The sequence below is a fragment of the Sipha flava genome, unplaced genomic scaffold (genome assembly GCF_003268045.1).
Source record: "Sipha flava isolate LNK unplaced genomic scaffold, YSA_version1 34_pilon_pilon, whole genome shotgun sequence".
Classification (NCBI taxonomy): domain Eukaryota; kingdom Metazoa; phylum Arthropoda; class Insecta; order Hemiptera; family Aphididae; genus Sipha; species Sipha flava.
The window spans coordinates 1,987,348-2,002,798 of record NW_020273045.1 but is presented as its reverse complement, the minus strand read 5'-3'; the positions used below and the strand labels follow the sequence as shown (position 1 = coordinate 2,002,798).

The 15,451-nt window shown below is 25.3% G+C and overlaps 1 protein-coding gene across 1 annotated transcript in view; it reads right to left on the bottom strand.

The window, feature by feature from the left end:
• The window catches only part of LOC112687498 (serine/threonine-protein kinase 32A), a 119,110-nt gene that overhangs the window by 27,711 nt on the left and 75,948 nt on the right, over positions 1 to 15,451 (bottom strand). Inside the window, exon 3 of the mRNA XM_025560229.1 lies at positions 6,297 to 6,352. Coding sequence (XP_025416014.1) covers positions 6,297 to 6,352 — 56 coding nt within the window. The remainder of the gene's footprint in view (positions 1 to 6,296; positions 6,353 to 15,451) is intronic.

Here is a 15,451-nt window from a genome sequence, read left to right as displayed (position 1 = left end):
ACTCTAAATAAAACGAAAGTGTCACAAACATATCTGAAATATGTTTTATATATGGATGGTGTATTTTATTGTTAATAATATTATTGGCTTCACAATTTTGCATACAATTTTCAGATAAAAGAGACACTTAAAGGTGACCCATAACCAACCCTTCTTTTTACGTATAAATATATATATATATATATATATGTATTACAGATGTATATACATTTTTTACGTTATGAAAAACTATTTTAATGTTGAATAACTTTCTATAAATTAGAATAAAAAATATATGCCTAATACATAATAAGGACAATGTGGAATATTTGGGTGTGTAAAAATCGAAGCGGAAAGATTGATCTATTATAACAAATCCTTTAAAATAGAAATATTCAAGTGCAAGGGAAAATAATTGAATTTATTAATTAATAAGTAATTATATTAGTTATGTGTGAGGTTGAAATTATGGAGTTTTCATAAAATGAATCAGTTGGTGATTTATAATATACGCATAATATCTATACGTTACACCTAATAACTACACTTTAGGACAGATAATAATATAAATGTTTTCTACGGGTATTGATTTATGTACGTTACGGTGAGAAATGCGAACTTAAAAATTCGAAAACCAAGTATGATCAGTGTTGAAAACGTTAAAACTTCATAATCATTACCAAGGCTGAGCATTAACGAGTTAAAAGTTAAAATTAAGTTAAAACGTTAATTTTATTTAAAAGTAGCTAAATAAGTTAATTTTAGTGTAAAGAATAATGCAAATTATTAAATGAGGTTCTTGGTATATTTATAATTTACTATTTTAATATGAATTTCCTGTAGACGAAAATAATATGAAAAATAACTTTAATAGTCATTATATGGGTTATATTTTATCATTATATTTGTATTAACAATACAAACCCATGGAAATCCGATGAATATTCTGTGAAAATAGTAAATACCATAAGAGCTAATGTCGATGGAAGATTAATAACAAAACAACTGTGGTATAATTTCCAATTTTATTTCATTATTCAACTAGCATGTGTTCTGTTCACATCTCGTTAGAATTAATTATATATTATTATTAGTTTATTACTTTATTAGCTTATTATATTTCTGTGAAAGTTTATTATTTTTGATTTTTGGTTTTTTTCATAGCTAGTTATTACTTTTATGTATCGTTTTTAATTTCCCCAGTAATTTTCTTGAACGTAAAAAAACTAATATTATGTGTGCAATTTTTTATTTTTGCAAATTAGAAAATTTTAACTTTAAACTAAGTTAAATTACTTTTTTTTTCAAAGCTAACTTTTAACTTAACGAGTTAACGAAAAAAATAAAAGGAACTTTTAATTTGACTTAACTTTATTATTTTAAAATAACTTAACAAGTTAAAAAAGTCGTTAACTTGCCCAGCCCTGATCATTACCTCTATAATAAATCACATGTGATCATACGGAAAACTATTGTGACACTATGATGTACATGCCTAGGTATATTACTTCCAATCGGAAAATTATGAGTTTTACCGACACTCACAAAAGGCTCAATACTGTAGCAGTTGGCTGACCATTACGGATACAGTACTGGCCATAATTTTATCCAGTACTACACCAGTACTAGAAAACCAGCACTGGTAGCTTAGTGCTGATCTAGTACTGACATATTACGGGCCACGATCAATATTCTAGCGAAAGCCAGTTAGAGTTCCTCGTAGATGTACCATCATTGGTGGAGTACTGGCATTTTAAGGATTTTGTTTAAATTTTAAGCAAGGTTAACCAGCCCCAGTATATGATTCTTGAAGTTTAAATCGTTCATATAAAATGTATTAAAAATAATCATACTAATTGCTTACGTGTTCGATTTAATTGTGTTAAGTAACTACTAAAAACTGTATTGGATTTTAATTAAAGATAAAACTTTAAATTGGAACACTTTTACTCTATATTTATTAGCCAAAAGTTCATATGACATGAAATATTCTCCGTATAATGATCTTTTTTTTAAAAACAAATCGTATTTATTTAATTGCGATACCTAAATAATTTAACGAAACAAGTCGAAAAAAAATAATAAATAAGTATATATTAAAAATTCGAATTCCATCATTTGGTGTATTATTTGGTCATTACAAAACTAATCAATGTAATATAGTTTACTGTATACGAAATTTAGTGTAAATTGAAAATTATATTCTATGGATATTGAGAATATATGATTTAATTTTAAATAATATAATTTATTTATTAATAGTATAGAAAAAAAAATATATAATGAGCACCAAATAACAATATAACTTCAATGTAAAACTTTCAAAATACAATTTAGATAAAATAATATCTCTGGTATATTATTATTTATTTATAAACATTCAAGAATTGTTGTTGGAATATTCATAAACTCGATTTCCAGTTAATTTAAATGTCTTACACAGTTAAACAATAACGAAATAATTTCATATTTCATTTGTGATTTATTAGTTTAGACAGTTTTATTATTTAAATGCTATTTGCAACATTAGGAAAAATCAAAAGTAATTAGAGTATGTAGAGGTTTAACTATATTTGCACATATTAATTACATTATCATATTTACATGAAATTTTTTTTAACATATTTTAAAAAAAAAAAATTTCAATTTAATTAATTTAAATTGGCTATTAAAAAATGCAATAGTTCTAGACGTTAGTGTTGTATATATGATATATTATATTATATACCAGTTTTATATATATATATATTTATATATATTAGGGACCACATAGGTAATATATATAGGTAAGCATATAGGTGAAGAAAAAACTAATTAAATGCTTCTTTTCAAGCAGCCTTCCCTTCTGTTCATTAGTATAAGAAAATAATTTAGGTTAAATTTTTTGATGATATCTCACCCCCTTCAACGTGCCGCAAAAGGGTTGAAAATGACTGATGAGAGTAGATTGTTGGTTTTTCAAATTCAATTAATATTTATTAAAAATTATTAAATATTAAATCCACATAAAAATAAATATAATTTTAATTGTACAACTTTTATTACCTCTAAAAAATATCCTTTAACTATTTCTTGTAAATCCTTAAATTTTCGATAATTTTGTTAAATAATCAGATTTTTTTTTTATTTGGAACATTATTCTAATATATTTGACGTATGGTTGAAAATACAGCTAAGTCTTTTATATAAAAAAATTTTAAGTATAATTTCCTAAAAATAAAGTAATAAATAAAATTTGCATTAGACCAATAATTTTGTTTTTGCAGTAGGATTTATGAAATATTTTATTAAATAACTCTTTTACCACCAGAAAGTTCCAAATATAACATAGTGATTATTTTATTTTATTAATAAGTTAAAAATTATTTCATAGCAAAGTTTGATAAATCAAACAAGTTATTTTGTAACTAAATATTTATTGTACAATAATTTTTTAAAACTATTATTAAGTTGAGTACATATGATATTAAATTAATAATTGAACTATTAGGTATAAGGCGTTTTCAACTTTTTTTGACCATGCTTTTTGTATTTACGACGATAATCTTATAATATTTCTTATATTAATTATTATTATATAAAAATTAAAACATATATTAAAAAAATCAGTTACTTTAGATTGTTTCGTAGTTTGACGCGAAGTCATTTCGTAAGTTAGTACATTTTCTAATTCCTTGTGCTAGAAAATAATTTCTATATTTCGATAGAAGAAATTTTTTTACATAAACCCTTCCCTGCTGCCAATGCTATTTGTAGACTTCCAACATCAACGTCATAAAATTTCCATTACTGGACGGATAAGATAATGTATAACAGTTTAATAATACATAATGGGTAATATCAATAAAATACAATTTACAAGTGTAGAATTTTATCAAGACATTCCACAATTATTTTTCTAAATTTACAATAGAAATGATTAAAATCAAAAATTAAAATTCCATAAAAACGTTCGATATTTAGAGATTTTCCAATAAAAAATTAGTGAAAATCTCCCCGTTCCCCAAAACATGTAAACTATTTAGAGGTATTCGTTAAGAGAGATTTCATTGTAATATTTATTACGGTATTTTGTTTTGTATAACAAAACCCCAAAAAAACATTAAATATACAATAAATAACTTTACCAAAAATAAATATTGATTTGTGTAAAACAATACGCATGTCTTAATTTATAATACAATAGGTATTGGTAAACTAATACATTATTAATACATAAAAGTATTATTATGCATAATAGCATTCATTGGAATTTTAATAAAATTTTATTCTTTTTGAGTAAATCATTTTAATGTACAATTTTTATAATATAATAAACTACATTTACGCAGTTAATTTTTTTATTTTGAATGTCAATGATTACAACTAGTGCTCGGATGTGTATGCAATTGCATATTTTTTTTATTTATCCAATTTAATGCTGACCTGGACACAAATTTTATTCATGTTCTACTGAATCAAATAATGTTGTTTTTTTAATTTGTATATTTTTGCATATCTAATGGTTTTTCATTTTAAATGCATATTTTGGGATTTTATGAATATAAATGCATATTTCATTACATTTTTGAATTTTTTAAAAACAATTTAAATTAACAAACTCACAACTATACAATTTATCAGTATTATTTATAATTGTATCACTTACCTATCCATATAATATTTTTAAATTTTATTTGTCCCTAATATTTATAACAATATTAGATAACGTATTCATTTTGTATTCAGTTCGTGCCATGCGTATGTGGCGAAGACCAGACGATGTATTAATACGACTTTCATCGCCGTGTTTCCGTCTTAAAAGTCAGTCGTAACGAGTATATTTATCCGTGGTCAGCTTCAATTTTATTTTAAAATACCTAAATCTAAGTCATCTTGTTCAATTTGTTTTAAAAGTTTTGTAAACGAGTTTGGAAATGATTTTTTTTACTACGGATGGCTTGGTAATATATTGTAAGGTATGTGAAGCTAAAGTCAGATGTGAACGTCGTTTTACCGTCGAACAACATTTAAAGATGGCAAAATATATTCGTACAGCTGATCGACAGAAGCAAACTCAGTCACAACATCTATTTTCCAATGTGGATGGTAAAAAATCATGATATTACATTGGTATGCGCATAGTGTTTTTAAAAGCCAATGTTCCTTTCCACAAAGTAAAAAATACAATAATTCGTAATACGAGTCAACATTACGCAAAAAAATATTTAACCGATTGCTATAAAGAAATAATAAAAAATATTAGGAATAATGTAATTAGCAAAAAAATATTTGTTTCTATAAATGAAACAACATATTGCGAAGACCGATATGTTGTAAATGTGATTATTGGTATTTTTGATAAAAATTCACCAGGTAAATTATTTTTATTGATCTTCGAAAAGTTAGATAAAGCAAATTATTCCACAATATATAACCATTTGATCAATCAATGTTTCTTTTATGGCTTTTTATTTAAAAATAGTAGAAAAAGAAATTCATAAAAAATATCAGTACGTAATTAAAAAAAATGTTGGATTTAAAACTTTGGTACAGATTTTGAAAATAAATTCCGGTGAAGTAAATACCATGGAAGGAGTAGGAAAAGATTTGAAGGTTGAAGATCTTGCATTCTTCATATATACTCCAATATATACAATACATCAATAGATTCTCACACCACAAAAATGTACTTTCGGATGACAGACGCAGCTACAAGTTTGAAAAAATTTAAAAAAAAACCATTTTGTCACTAATAATGTAATAATGTAATAAAACCACTGTAGTACATTTAAAAAAAATAATAAATTTATAATATTACAATTCTTATAATGATTTATAATAATAAATAAAAAAAACTTAAAATAAAAATCATGTATATTTTAGTTTCTTTTTAGCTAAATATGAGTATTTTTTAATTAAGTATAAAACTTAAACAATTTCAATGAATAGTTGAGGATGTGTGTAAAAATCAAACCTACGAATTCATAAAATTGTTTAATGTGATAATGAACCGTAGTTCTTGGGAAATGTTTTCTAATTTTCTCAAACGTACCATTTTCATGATTTAATGATGTTTATGAATAATAGGAATCTCAAGTCGAGTAGAAAAATAAAAATTGTGTCATTTGAAAATTTACTTAAAAAAGCATATTTTAGTTTATATTCGATTTATATTTAAAGAATCAAATATGAAGAATAGTTTGCAATCGGCAATTTAAAGCAATTTTGAATTTTAATGTTAAATAATAATATTATAAATCATAAAAGTAAAAAGTCGTAATAAATCGATTTCATCTCAATGAAATAAGCTTAAACTAAATATGGTTTTTACTCACCTTACCAAAACTGCCTTTACCAATTGCCCGCAGAATTTCAAAATGATCAAAATTTACTGAAAAAATAAAAAAATAAATAAATAAATAAATAATAATGTACATATTACTTAAAAACTGTATTATATTGCAAAATTATAAAAGTCATTACATGTATTAAGTATATATACATATATCATGTGCATATTATGCACGTTACGACTACGTATTCTTACTTAATAGTATCAGAGCAAATCATATTTAACAAACAAACTTTAATTTTTAACGTACACGTATTTACCTATAAATGTGTGTGTATTTATATAATTTTCCATTCGAAGAAAATAATAAAAAAAATGTACCTATTGTATTGTTTTAAAAATAATGATTTATTATTATTAACCAAAATAACTCACGAAAATACGAACTGGAAAGCACAAATTATTTAGATATCATGTGATTTATTTTTCTGGGTAAATTTACATTATTTAATATGGACATATATCGAAATAGTAACCAGCATTATATAATTTCGTAGGTACTTTCAATAATGAGATAAACCACTGAGTAATATTCGTCTATTGGTATTTAATTATTCAATACGTATAAATCCATAGATTTCGTATGTCTCCGTCGTTTAGAGCGTAATTGTCCAAGTGGCCTCCTAAGCAAATTATTTGAAAAAATAAAAAAATATAAAGACATCGTATACTGAAATAAAAATGTACACACATAAACTGTACCTACTCGCCGTGTAAAATGTTCATACATTTTGTCATTATGATAAATTTAAAACATAAAGCTGATGTTCAAAAAAATGTTCGTAAAACGCAACAAATTTACAAATATAACGTCATACAAGACCGTACGAGAGTGATAATGTAATTTTCGTACTAACCTTTCGAAGAACCTGTGCTGAAATCATCGTACTCGAGTACACGGAGAAATTTCAATTGTTTTAATTGTTACTGTTTAACGATTTTATGTAATACAAAACGCAAACACTGCGGCGAGTAAACAAACTCGTCCACGGAGTAGTTGGTAAACAATTAAATTAATATCTTATATATTAGTACCGAATTATTAGATATTTTCTATTGGTGTACACTAAAACTTGATACAGTCGCCGTACATAATAATACTACGCCCTCGCTCTGTATCGTTTTAAACCACATATGTTTAACGGCACTTTGCCGTTATACGGCATGTGAAAATAACAAAGTCAATTTCAGTTGTTCAGTTTTTCAACAAATTATATTAAACTCCGGTATATCAAGCCGAACGACAAATTATTATTCCTTCTTTGTGTTTCTTCCTTTTTATCGTTCAAGTTCTTCGTAATAATACGTCCGCGTCCGCTTATCCTGTGCTCGGCCATATAACATCTCGAGTAGATATTCTCATAATTGGTTTGCAGTGCCTCGGTGCGCATTTACATTTCACTGCATTAAGAAGTTTGTTGTTTTTCATTCCATAAAACAAACGACGAAGAACTAATTGTTTTTTTTTTGTCGTTTTTTTTCCTTTGCGAAAATCTCTTTTCGACATGTCACGGAAACAAAAGATGAAAGTATAACAGATAAACTAGTACATTTTCCTCCACCTGTGTCCAGAACAATTTTTTTCTTCTTAGAACTGTTGATCCGTAGAATAAAAATACTTTGGTGAAAAAAATCGCGTACCACGTACGAACCTTGTATAAATCGATATTGTAGCCCTTAGTTCCTCCGTACCAAATATTACGCTCCGTTCTATTCAAAATCCACGTATTGGTTGCTGTCGGATTGGCGCATTATTGCTGTACGGTCGAGTGGTGGTGAAGTTCGTCGAAGTGATACGGAACGTTTTTAAACGACGATAAGTCTTCGATTTCGTATTTAGGATATAATGCGTCAAGGGCGTACCCAAGGGGGGGTCGTGTCCGGACCCCCCCATTGAAATTTATACATACTCAACGGTTTAATAGTAAATAATATAATAATAGCATATGGTGTATTTTAATTTCCCATTATATTCAATATACAAATTTTATAAATTATATAATATACCTAAAATGTATAAACCATACTATAGTACATTAACAGTATATTAACAGTAATTTTTTGGTATTGGGTTAAACTATAATTATAATTAGAGAATAGATAAAATAAACATTTTGAACCCCCCCCCCCTCATAAACAATTCTTGGGTACGCTCCTGTTATGCGTTATGCAAAATATTATCTTCGAGGATGCAAAAGGATGTGTGTACGTTATAAAAAGTGGTAGATAAGTATTGTGGATAAGAACTAATGTACTCAACAGTGGGGTAGATACTATTGTTAATTCGTTCGTAATTGATTACTCTTAACCGTATCCAACCAACGATGCGTAATAATTCGCAAACAGTACGAAACACACTAATGACTTGTGTTATAATAATTATTACTTCCGTATGCGCATAATTTTTTTTGTTGCAACGACACAGCTTAATATACCTTTATATTATACATATTCGTTTTGCACAAATCGCTTAACGAAAACGCGTGCATGGTTAAAATGTATACACGTATATATAAACGCATTACTACAACAGACATTGTTAAAACGTTAGCACTCAACTACCTATATATTTGATACAAATGCAACATTTCGTATAACAAATAATTGTACATTTTTATGTGCGTGTGTACATTATTACAAATTAAAAAATTGCTTTCTACGAAAACATTTACATTACTTATGTAGAAGTTCGTTGTTTTTTCAGATCAATAGGTGATTGAATTATTCTTAAAATGCATTACTGATATATTTATTTTTATTAAGATTTCAACACAAAGTTATTACGGCTCAACAATTAAATCGTATGTAAAATATCACTAACTATATATATTATAACATCAGTAAACATTAATCATTATCATAAAATAACTTCATTGAAATTTAATAATAAAGATAACAACATTATAGAATTAATAAAATATGGGTTGAGGAATTATATAGTTTTAAAGTCACAGATAACATATTCAGTGATAAGAAATGTGACAGTTTAAATTAATAGGGTGGAAAATAATATGGATTGGAATAAGCTGTTTATGTAGAACAGTTGTTAAAACGGAAATGAAGGGATTTATTAATGCCAAAAGATCTGAAATAAATTTAGAAAATGGCTTATCGTCTGTAGAGTTATTTGGTAATAGGATATTATTAGAATCAGTGATGGAGCGTAAAAAAACTTTTGAAAGGTAAAAAGGAGATTTGATAAAAGGCGACGTGAATATATTATTTGTATCTTGGTGATTTGAATTCTGACTGATAAAATTATTCGTATTCAATTTAATGTGAAAAAATAATTTATTTTTTTACGTCTAAACTATAATCCATAAGTTCTACATGAATATGTATCGTCAGCATTATTTTTAAGGCTACATATTTTCAATTGTTATTATAATTAATATTTATCACAAAAAAAAAAATAAAAATATTTTTCAGATGAAATATATAATTTTTATTTTATAATCTTTATAAGGTTTTAATACGAGTATGTGATTAGTTTATAGTAACTTAATTATGTTTTTACTTCTGTTGAGCTAGTTTAAACACGAAAACCTTCTTTTCGTGCCAAAAATGTATGTCAGTTTGATAATTTTTTTTTTTTTTTTAAAGTAATAATTATTTGACAAAAACGATTAATTTAAATGGTTATACAATAAAAAAAAAAAACTATCTTAAATTATTATTTTTTACTTTTAAATTATAAGATAAAAACTTATTCGATAGCGATAGTTTTACATTTGTCAGATTTAGCCCATTATAAAAAAAAAGTTCCGAAACTTTTTTTTAAAATATTAATAATACACGAGTATTGCAAAAATACTACATCGTGTATAATATAAATTATCATGTGCATTTCTACACTTAACACAGTCAATGCATTAAGTCTATCCTCACACATAGTACTTCTCAAACACGGCTTAATACTCTTCCACGTCGAAAAACTTCTTTCAGCCTCTGAATATATCATTAGTATGCATGCCAAGAGTTTTAGAAGTTTAGTTACTTCTTTAAATGTATCTTCCATATTGTTATTTATGATATAATTTAACGTAGAAATAACACTAGATAAATTACGGAGTCATCACGTGAATAATGCACTTCTAACTCAGTCCTTAAACGATCTTGATTGAAAAACTGATAGCATTCCTCATCAAAAATAATTTCGGTGAACACTGATGAAACATTAGTTATAAATTTACAATAAATACATATTTTACGTGGTATGTGCATTTTATTGTTGTACCTAGTACAACAAATAATATTTGTTGCATATTATGAGTTATAAGAATTACAAAAAGAAAATATCGTTTCATACTCGTATACATAATATTTAAAATATGTAATGTTATTTTACATATTTATTTATTTTAATGGACCGTTAAGCTAAAAAAAAAAAAAATGTTTTTTTTACATACGAGTAGTATTGATTGCTAAATACTACATTTGAAAACGTTTCAAATTATACACTAATTTAAATAACGCAAAACGCTAAACGTAAAACGCTAAATTGTTCATAACGTTTTAATTGTCAATAACGGTTAACGAAAAATGTTTTAAACAATTAAATTTGTATAAAATTTAAATGCTTAAATTAAATAACGTTTAAATTATTTATAACATTAAACGCTCAATTGCTTATAACATGCTTATAATGTCCCATAACGGTAAACAATATATATTATTTTGATTTAAACCCTGGTTAAAAGTCGTCTAAGTCCAGTAATTTGATTAATTGTACTAGATTGTATAGAACTATCTATTATTTTCTCTATGCATTAAATTAACACAACTCCATTCTTATATACTGTATTTATTGTCTTTATATTAAAATGCTAACGTGTTTGAACTGCTACTCTTGGTAAACGAGAACCAACTATATCATCTGGTACAGTTACTCTTTGTGGAGAATTTGAAAAAATACTGGTATCTCAGACAAATTGGAAAAAAAAATATTTTTACTTGTTTTTTTTGAGAGGAGGCTTGAGTTAATGTTAAATTTAATTAATGAGCGTATCAACGTTTAAAATAAGCGTATGGATATTTTTCTTTTATTTTCACGTTAATTTAAGATTGCTGACCACTTATGACTGCAGTACTATCATATGATTGCACAATCAATTTTTCAGGCGTTTTTCCTAGTATAGGGTTCATTTCCTTCAAAATTGTTTGGGTTAATGAAACTGCTTTGTGGCCATTAGGGTAGAAATATCTCCAAAAACGTTCTACAGGGTTTTCCATTCATTTCATAACGAAATATTAATGCTGATTGAAACTTATTTGAAATTTCACTGGTTTCTTCAACAATAATAGATAAAAAAAAATCTGAATTATTAATTTCGTTTAAAATTTGAGTTCTTGCTACATATAAAATACTGTTTAGTAACTCATTTAGAATTGTTTTGGACGTTCCGTCTTTCATAGGTACAAGCCGCTCCTGCAATACGCTATATTTTGTTGTTACTGAAACGATGATTATCCTCGCATAACACCCTATGGAACACTGAAATGTGAAAATTACAAATAAAGAATGCCCAGTAGTACAGAATTTAACACATTATCTGTTTGGCGTTTCACATAACGCCTAGATCGTTTAAATAATTTGATAGATTGCCGAATATGTTTGGTATCATATAAAATTCCTAGGCATATAAAATGTCATGATTATACACGTTGCCGCTAACGCATACACACAAACGCAGTACACACCGTGTGGCCTACTAATTCGGTACGAAGTATTAAGATGTCCGACGTGAGCGTGATATCTCTTCGTGTAACCGCGAAGTCAAGTGTATAAAAATTCAGTAAAATCGTGATATAATATATATACTTTATATTTATTTATTCATTTCTATTTATAAACTATTTGTTTATTTATTTATTTATCCATTAATTTACGAGTATTAATTAATAATTTGCTAATTTTTAATTTGTGTTTAATTTTTCATTGTTAACTTTATTCATTTATTATTTAACAGATAAGTAAGAATTCAATAAAAAATATATGATAGCACAACGCCTTGGATATTACATCGTTTATAATATTAAGAGGTTTCCATTTGATATATCGAAATGGGTAGTCATATTAAATTAACACGACACTGGTAATCTATTATACATTGATGAAAAACTTTGTGAATGTCTTGCATGAATGAAGTTCAATGTATGTTTAATGTAACATGGTAAATTGCGTATCTACGTATATGAGTTATACAAAATATTAAATTATTAGAAAGACGTGCAAAACAATTAAAATTAAGTTTGAACTATAAGAAAAACAATTATACTTTAAATTTAAATAATTTAATTTATAATAAATATATAAATTCATAGTATAAAGATATTTTGTATATCAGTATAAATATATATATATATATACATATTAAAAATTTAATATCAAAAACCTCAAATATAATATGTACTAGACTACATCTGCCTGATCAAATGAATTCAAAAGAATCATTATTCATCAATTAAAATAATATATATATATATATATATATATATATATATATATATATAAATCTATTAAATATATTTGTAATTGGCGTTCAATATTATGTTGAATTTTTTCATTAACACATTAAATTATTGTACAATGTACGTTCATAACTAAATATTAATAATTAAAAAACGTTACGTTTTTCGTGAAATAAAAAGTATATAGTTTATTGAGTATACCGAACATTTAAAAATAATAAATACGATTTTTACACATTGGAATAATTTTAAATAATTTATTTAATTGACCGAAAATATTTTTATCAAATGTTTAGAAATTTCACTAATTATGAGATAAAATATTTTTTATTTTATTTTAATTTTAATATTGAACAATAAAACAAATATTATATATTGGGTTAATTAATAAAATAAAAAATGTTGTTTGAATCTATTTGCATTTACTTTTAGGAAAACAATTTGAAAAAATTTTTGACGCTTTAAAAGAGTAAAAAATATATCATATATATATATATATAAATGGAGTGAAGAAATAATTTGAATTTTTGATTTAACAAAAAAAATCTTGTTTAGTTGTATTGGTGTTGAGGTAATTAGGCAATAAAAAATAGTATTTTGAGTAATTTAATTGGTGTGTTACTATAGTCAAGTACCGCAAGTGTTGTGGCAGCGAATAAATCACTTTCGATTAAAGTATAAAATAATCTGGAATACAAGAGGAAAGTTTCAAATAGTTTATCTAATGTATACAATAAGACATTGAATGAAACATTTCATCAAAGAAGAAAAAGAGCCATTCCATTTTATCTAAATCGGAAATTAAATGGAACTAAAATGAAAAGAAAAAACGATTTTATAATAAATGAAATGTTACCTTTGCCCCGTATCATTAAATAGTAAAATCGTAGTAAATAATTTTAAATACCTAATCATGACTCTTTAAAGGTTGATAAAAGAAAAATCGTTGATGAAGATTTACCTTAACAAAGAAAAAAAAAAAACAGTATCCATACTTACTTTTAATATGATCGAGTGTCCAAATAATTTTAATTTTTTACTTAATTTAACTCAAATAAATAGCATTTTGTTTAATAACAATTCGTGTACTAAGAAATATTGCATATTTAATATGATTCTTTTTTTGATAAGGATAATTAATTTAGTAAATAATTAATTTTTATATGACTATTCAAAACAATATCAACAATTTATAGAAAATATCTTTATATTTTAGAATCTAGATTATGAAATATTTTTAATTCGCATATAAACTTTCACTTGACGATACAAATGATATATTTTACTGATTTCGTATAACTATTGGCTGTTATTAGTAAATACTCTAAATTAAAAAATACACATCTCCCGATACTTTGCACTGTATTATGCATACATACAGGGGTGTTCCTAGGGAATGAGTTTTGGATGTTCTCTCCCCAAAATGTCGTAAACTTAGAAAAAAGCATTTTTTTAATATTTTTATGCAATTTAAGTGCAGTGTAGTCTATCTAGAACTATAAAATTAGTTACAACCAAAATTATGATCTTGTGAAATAAATACAATTAGATGATGTTGTAATAAAATTATTCAACCCCTTTCCCCCGAAAAAAAAATTTCTAGTTACGCCCTGGTATACATACATACATTAATATATATACACATAGTATTTGGTGATGTCTAACTACCGTTATGATGACGACAGTGTACACACTATGGCAAGTTTTCGAAGACAAAATAATCGATTAAAGCTGGAATTTTGGTTTAATATAGCATTTTCTCCACTGAATATCTAGAACGATATTATTATTATTATTGTCCGGAAAAGGATCGGCTTTTGTTCGCTAAAAGGAAAACCACCAAGGCGCGTAACCATTATCAAGAAAAAAAAAGAGAGAAAAAAGAAATACGCAACGCTTCACTTTTAAAAATATACGTTTACCCAAGAAAACGTTTAAGAACGTTCATTATGTTGTTTTGTTTTATCTTGTTCAAATAATTTTACTCAACCGAGAAAATTGTTATAATAACTGCAGTTTTACAGCAACGGTCTTCTTGGTATATTTTTAATTCCGAAATAAAACTACCAAACTATCCCGAGGAGTACCCGTAATCTTCAAATTTATACAAAAAAACTACAACCAAAGAAATTAAAAAATATATATTTCATATAAATTAAAAAGTATCCAAAAGATACAAAAAAATATTTCGAAAAATTAGTTTCATTACAAATGTTAATCTTTTACTATTTTCAGACTATAATTGGTTTATTTATCGAGTCGATTCTAAAACCGTATGTAGTACCATATACATATACATAAAATATACATATTTTAATATTTGATAGATCTTATAAATATTATTTTATATGACAAATACATTTCTGAAATAAAATTAAAAAAGACTACCCCTAATTCAAATTATCGGTTAATTATCGTTTGTTTATTTAGACCAGAAATTTTCATTGGAATCATTAAAATAAAGTTCATAAAAATTAAAAAAATTATGCTATGTTTAATTTTTAAAATTCATTTTGTTGGACATTTTCATTTGGCTTAATAGAAAATTAAAAAACTTTTATCTGTTTTATAAAAGTATCAATTAGACAAATTTTATAAAAAGTGTTAATAAATAATATATATAATATATATATATATATATATATATATATATATATATATATATAT